The sequence below is a fragment of the Mandrillus leucophaeus genome, unplaced genomic scaffold, assembly GCF_000951045.1.
Source record: "Mandrillus leucophaeus isolate KB7577 unplaced genomic scaffold, Mleu.le_1.0 Scaffold276, whole genome shotgun sequence".
NCBI lineage: Eukaryota > Metazoa > Chordata > Mammalia > Primates > Cercopithecidae > Mandrillus > Mandrillus leucophaeus.
Genome location: NW_012102876.1, coordinates 487145 through 494432, shown reverse-complemented (window position 1 = coordinate 494432; position 7288 = coordinate 487145). Strand labels below are relative to the sequence as shown.

Genomic DNA, 7288 nt, shown 5'->3' with positions numbered 1-7288 from the left:
ACCCACCACCACACCCACCTAATTTTTGTATTTTTAGTAGAGACGGGGTTTCACCAACTTGGTCTGGCTGGTCTTGAACTCTGACCTCGTGATCCACCCACCTTGGCCTCCCAAAGTGTTGGGATTACAGGCGTGAGCCATGAATGCCTTAATTCTTAAGATAGTAATGGGGAATACTGTTCTGAGCCAAGAATGTGAGAGCCAGGGAACATAAGTTTATAAGATCACACAGTGTAGTTCTAACAGTGACTTTAAACCCAATAGCTCCCTATCGAAATTCAGGATACCAAAAAGTGCAACAGTAATATTCTGGATTCTAAACTTAAGTTTGAATAAGGATATCATATTTCCTCTTACTTAGAAGGTAAAATACAAGTTTTACTAATCAAGAATGTGATTAGACTTTCAATATCTCCATCATAAACCAATGTGTGACAAAGGAGATAAATCTTATATTCAGTCCCTACTGACAGACATGATGTCCTTTGGTCTCAAAGTGCAAATTAACTAAGTATCCCAAGAGACTACAGCCTAAGACAAACTCTACCTGGGAAAAACAAAACAAAACAAAATAATAACAATAATAGAGACAAAAATACTGAAAAAAGGAAAACGGTATTAGTATGTATATCCCTTTATAATTTACAGTAGGAATATTTTCATTACCATGCAATAGTATTCAATTAAATAAAGATGAAAGGGATCTATTAAATCATGATGTCTAATGCATGCTAAGGGAAGGCATATTTCCCTGGAGAGAGGAATAAAAAGAAAAAAATATATAAAAACAGATACTATAATAACATTTGAGGAAGGTTCAGTTAGCATATAGTCTTCAGATATCAAATAGAGGTATTAGCATAAGTAGTGGAGACGATTAGATATTGATACAAAGTACCCGTATCAATACAGAGTCTTGTGCTGTGTTTTCAAACATCTAATATATTTGCCTGGAGCGCTTGCAAATTAAAGCTACTCTGTTTATACACAACATAGAAAATGGAATTTGAGCTTCAATGAATTTTTAATTTTGTTCAATCTTGCATTTGTTCAACCAAAAACAATTTAAAGAGGAACACGACGATCAGCCTTAGATTGAGCAAGTTCAGCTCCTCACTAGGGAGTTCTTGAATCCACCATAAAAATCAACAGTGTGCATCTAATAGTTTTCTTTTAATTTGAGAACTGAAAAGTGAATCATCACATCAAATATTCTTCAGGGTCTCTTTTGTTTCCAGATTAAACATGTAATGTGACCTGTCATCTTGCCACATTCTCACATTTCCATTTTAAATAATCATAAATAAGAAAACCTTACTATTCTTTGGCATAACACAGCTGTTTGATTCCGCTGAGTTTCAAAGTCTTAGAAATTGCACTCATTCCTTCTTTAGAGTCCTGCTTTATGGCAAAAGTTTTCAACTGAAAGACTCTTTATTGTACTCAAATCTTGTCCCATACGAGTTGTTCTGGTTACTTAGTTTATGAAGAGTCTTGGATAGTGAATTGGGCCCACAACAGAAAACACCAACTGTTTTCCTAGAATAAGAGAAGAGGAAATAGAAAATCAGGTGTAAAATTAGGCAGAACGTAACAAGAAATATGTTTTATTAGCATGGTTTAAAGTATTAACAAAGTCAATTTCTTGCTGTTTTACATATGGAAAACAATTTTCTAATTATTTCCAAATGTAAATGTCAACCAGGAAAATATTTTATTTACCTCATACTTTTCATTCTAGAATTTAGGGTAATTCAAAGAATGTACCTATGAGCACAAATATGCTTATTATCAGGCAGAGATTGATTATTTGCCTTAGTCTTTTCATGACTTGTCATTGGTGAAACCAGCAACCTCATTAAGAGCAACGATTGATAGATGTCAATTGCTAAACAGCTGACCTCTGAATAGATGTTCAGTCCACACTGGGCAACGTAAATTCTTCTTTTATTGTACACTTTACACATAGTTATCTAAAATTCCTACATGGACTTGCAAAAGCAGTGATGAATAAGGAAGGAAAGAAAAAAGATATTACCAATTTGAAATAGTATTTTTAAGCAACCAATTTATATTCACAGTAAAACAAAAAACATATTCATCTAGTTCTTTTTTATTTATGCACTGCAATAATGGTAACAAATGCCAAGCAGTTTTTATTATTCTCGAATATAAAATTTTAGTAGATAAATAATACATATCTCTAACAGATAGACTAAATAAATCCCAGGAAATAAATAATATTTCAAATTGACCTTCTTCCCAAGTTTGATTTGCATTTGATTCTTCCTAGGATGTCAAAATGATTAATATTTCATCTCATATCTTGGGAAAATCCAGTATGTCTTGATTATCTCAGAATAACTCATGCTGAACAAAAGACACGGAATCCATTAAAACTGGTACCAAAAATTAATAGTAAATACCGAAAAAAAAGTTATTAAAACTTTTTACCTTGAAAAATGAAACTAAAATCTGTGAAAATAGAATTTTACTTGGAGCCACGATGGGGTAATAGGGATCAGATCTACCCTCTTACATTAAAAATCTATAAAAAAGCAAACCAAATAGAGGAAATAAGTATTTTCAGACACTGAATAATAGGTATATTATTATATACCTATTATAGAGCTATAGCTATTATTATATATTATATTATACATTACATATATTATATAGTTGTATACGTATTATATGCTATTATTATATAGCATGGAACTATGATCCCTGAAAAGGGAAGAAAACATACTAAGCACAGTCACTGTCTTTGCTTATTGCCTGGAGGCAATCTACTGGCTGCAGCACAGAGAGGGGAAACTCTAGCAAAGATTGGTGATTACACTGAGGAGACAAAGAGCGGAGTTCATTGAGGCCAAACAGTTGGAATTTGTGGAACAGAATATGGAAGGGAAGGGAGATCCACAGAAAGATGCTTTGGAGATCAGGAGAGAAGAGTCCTCAAGTCTTTGTTTGATTAATAATCTGTTCATATATGAGAAGAAACTTCATGAATGTGGGTAAAGAGCTATCAGAGATCAACAGGACAAATAATTGCCAGAGTTTACACAGGACTGCAAATAATTTGCATTCACACACACCAGAATAGAAAGTCCTATAAATACAGGGCAATGGGTTGTATTCTCAGAAAGGTTATCACCTTATTTGCAAGGAGTAGAGGGGATATTGGTAAAATTAAGCTTGGACCGAAGGCTGCTCTGGACCTCCACTAACAAATCTGAAAAGTGAGCCTTGTAAAGATCCAACTGAACCTGAGTAACTTAACTGCATGTCAGAAAAAGTCCAAAACTATTAAAATAAATAAATCAAAATTTGGCACCAAACATTTAAACTTTAAAATGTACAGAAATCAATAAAAAAAGTACCAGGAATTCAAAAAGCAAAAAAGTATGAACTATAACTAAGAGTGTTATGGGCTGAAGTGTGCCCCTCTAAAACCCGTAGGTTGAAGTCCTAGCCCTCAGTACTTCAGGATGTGACTGCATTCGGAGACAAGGCTTTTAAGGAGGCAATTTAAGTTAAAATGAGGGTACTAGGGTAGGCCCTAATCCAATCTGAATGGTATACTTATAAGAAGTAATTTGAACACAAAAAGAGACACCAGGGAAGTGCATGCACAGAGAAAAAGCCATGTGAAGAGGCATCAAGAACGTAGCCATCTGCAAGTCAAGGAGAGAGATCTCAGGAAACTAGTCCTGCTTGCATCTTGATCTTAAACTTCCAGCCCCCAGAACTATGAGAAAATAAATTGCTGCTGTTTAATCCACCCAGTCTGTGGTATATTGCTATGGTAGCCCTAGCAAACTAATTCAAGGAGAAAGAGCATTCAACAGAAACAGACTCAGAACGATAGACGTGGTCATTGAAACAGTGATGATATACAGGCTTCATATATTCAAAGAAAAGCATAATCACGATGAGACAATAAATGGAATATTTTTTAAAGGCCCAAACATAAATTCTCGAGATGGAGTGCAATATTTGAAATGATAAATACACTAGATGAGTTTAAAAAAGAATAGGCATTGCTGAAGAAAAAGTAAACTTGAAGAAACAGCATTAGAATCTATCCAAATTGAAACACACAGAGAACAAAAACTGAAAGAAAAAAAAAAAGAAAAAGAAAGAAGCACAGAGCATCAGTGGTCCGTGGGATAATACCAACTAGTCAAAAATACATGTAACCATAGTCCAACATAAGAGAAGACCAAGGGAGAAGAAATAAATAAATAAATAAAAGATCTCATAAATCCCAAGGAGAATAAACACAAAGGAAACTATACCAAGGCAATTGATAATAAAATGCTAAAAACAAGTGACAAAAAGAAAACATAAAACCAAACAGACTGGGGGAAAAGACACATTACAAATCATCAACAGAAAATATAAGAATGAAATATAAGAATGAACGTGAACTTCTTATCATAAACTATGCAAGTCAGAAGTCAATGAAGTGATATCTTCAAAGTACTAAAATATAAAACATCAACTATTATGTATCAAGCAAATTTTATGCCAAACAAAAATGATTTTTCAGAAATTAAGATGGAATAAAACTTTATATACAGACAAAAGCTGAAAGAATTTATCACCAGCAAACCAGTACTATAAAGTACACTAAAGAAAACTACTCAAGAAGTAGGAAAACAAAATTAGATGGAAATTTGAATCTAACCAAAAGAATGAAGAACAGCAAAATAGTAAAATCTGTAAGTAAATATAAAATATGTATTTTGTCTAATTTCTAATCTTTTTAATATGTGCTTGATGTTTAAAACAAAAATACTAATGTTGAGAATTATAACATATGTATATGTAAGGTGAATGCAACAATAGCAAAAAGGATGGAAGAAAATGGAAGTACATGAAGTGTTATAATATTATTCAAAGTACCAGCCTGGCCAACAGAGTGAGATCCCATTTCTACAAAACATTTTAAAAATTAGCTGAGCATGGTGGTATGCAACTGTAGTTCCAATTACTCAGGAGACTGAGGTTGGAAGAGCTCTTGAGCCCAGGAATTCAAGATTGCAGTGAGCCGAGATCATGTCACTGCACTCTGACCTGGGCAACAGAGCAACACTCTGTCTCTAAAAAATAAATATAAACATAAACATAAACATAAACATAAAATAGGCTGTGATAAGCTAATGATGTATACTGTAAACTTAGAACATTGTTTCTCTAATTTTGGCTTCATCAGAATCATTTCACAGACTTCATAGAACACAAATAGGTAGGTCTCCCCATCCCTATGGTTTCTGATTTGGCAGATCTTGGATAGGGCTCAAGAACTTGCTTTTCTAACAAGATTCCAATTGATGCTGGTCTGAGGAATCCAGTTTGGGAACCAACAACCTGAAGCAATTACTAAAAAGAAAAAAAAATACAGAGGTATAGCTAACATTAGAGGAAAAACGTGGAATAATAAAAAATACTCAACCCAAATCAAGGTAAAAAAAGAAAATAAAACAAAGAAAGAACAAATAGATAAGTACAAAGCAATGGTGAACTGCTAGATTTAAACCCAACCGTATTTTCATTAAATTGAATGTAAATGATTTAAACACTGAAACTAAAATGTTTCAACATAAAGTAAAAACTGATGGAACCGCAAAGACAGATAAATTCATAATTATAGTTAATTATTTCAATACTCTCCTCTCAGTAATTAATATAAGCAGACAGAAATTCAGCAAGCATATTGAAAACTTGAATACCACTATCAACCTATTGGAACTAATTGGCATTTATAGAATGCTTTATCTAACAATAATGGAATACCAATTATTTTTAAGTGCATATGGAACACTCACCAAGACTGAACATATTCTGGGCAATAAAACAGGTATCAATACATTTTAAAGGATTAGAATCACAAGGAGTTCATTTTTAGATCAAATCACAATTTAAGTAGAAATTAAAAACAAAAAGATACCTGGAAAATTTCCGCATATTTGGAAATAAAACATTTCTAAATAACCCATGGGTCAAAGAAAAAAACAACATAAAAATAAAACATATTTGAATAAGATGAAACTGAAAACAAACAAGTCAAAATGTATAAGAGTTAGCAAAAGTGATGTTTAGAGGAAAACGTGTAGCATTAAACACTTTTATTAAGAAAAACAGTCTGAAATCAACGACCTATGTTTCCATTTTATGAAACTAGTAAAAATTTAAAAAAAAGCTAATCAAACCCAAAGTGAGCAAAAGAAATAAAAACATATGAAACTAAATGATTTTATACTTAATGAAATTTAAATTACTATTGAGACATAATGTAGCTTCCATTAAAATAAAAAGAGAATTGAGTCATTTTGTTTCTTTGTGTAAACTTTCTGTCAACACGGTATGATGGCAATAAGATACCACTGTTTTTTTGCTTGGCTTTGACAGGGCAATTATAGAACTAGTTTGGCAAGTTTTTCAGATTTCCTAAAGGTACTTCTTAAATACGTGATAATAAAATCAAGTATTAATTATAAAATAAATAATAATAAAAATCATTATTTTTAAATCACCCAGGATATTATGATTTTTGTGGGTTTTTTTAACATTTTCTTTTGCAATTATTAACTAGCTTAACTCTGATAGCCTTTGTGTGTATGTGATCTGAGGAATTCCCTAATGTCACTCTCACTAACTTAATGAAATCTTACTTTTTTTTTTTTTTCCAAATTCTACAAGCAATCTTTGCAATTCATTTGTACTAAATTTGCATTACAGTGCTGCAATCCAACAATTATCTAGAGACCTCTCTACATAACCTTTGATGGAATGGGTGGAGGTAGAATCGGGTACTAAGTAGAAAATGTGGTTTGGGGGTAGACATTAGAAACTAGTTCTATAAATGTTCATACTTGCTTTTTCATGTAGATTTGTAAACATAGAATCTTACATAATGAGAACTTAATCACTCCAGAGAGCTTATTCACTCATTGCATTACAGATCCAGGAGAACTGAGTCACTTGACTCAGGGCACAGGAGTAAATGTGATAGACTAAACCTAGTCTGTTTATACTCTAGAATATTTTGAGGTACAATTACACAGAAATTGTCCATGACCAAAAGAAATACATCATTAAAAAGTTAGTTGGTTCTTCCTAGCAAAGCCAAGAAAAAACAAATAAATAAATAACAAAGTAAGCTGAAGAATTACTTGTCATAGATTCAATTTTTGTTAGAAAACTAAAGTTTCAATTTTAAATATATATAGCACACACACACACAAACATATGTTTACATATACTTTCATAAATACACACA

At 32.3% G+C, this 7288-nt stretch overlaps 1 protein-coding gene across 1 annotated transcript in view; it reads right to left on the bottom strand.

Annotated features, from left to right (window-relative positions):
- Window positions 1-1000: 1000 nt before the first annotated feature.
- Window positions 1001-7288, bottom strand: part of NOX4 (NADPH oxidase 4) — a 176353-nt gene continuing 170065 nt past the window's right edge. Inside the window, exon 17 of the mRNA XM_011984951.1 lies at window positions 1001-1539. Coding sequence (XP_011840341.1) covers window positions 1419-1539 — 121 coding nt within the window. The 3' untranslated portion in view covers window positions 1001-1418. The remainder of the gene's footprint in view (window positions 1540-7288) is intronic.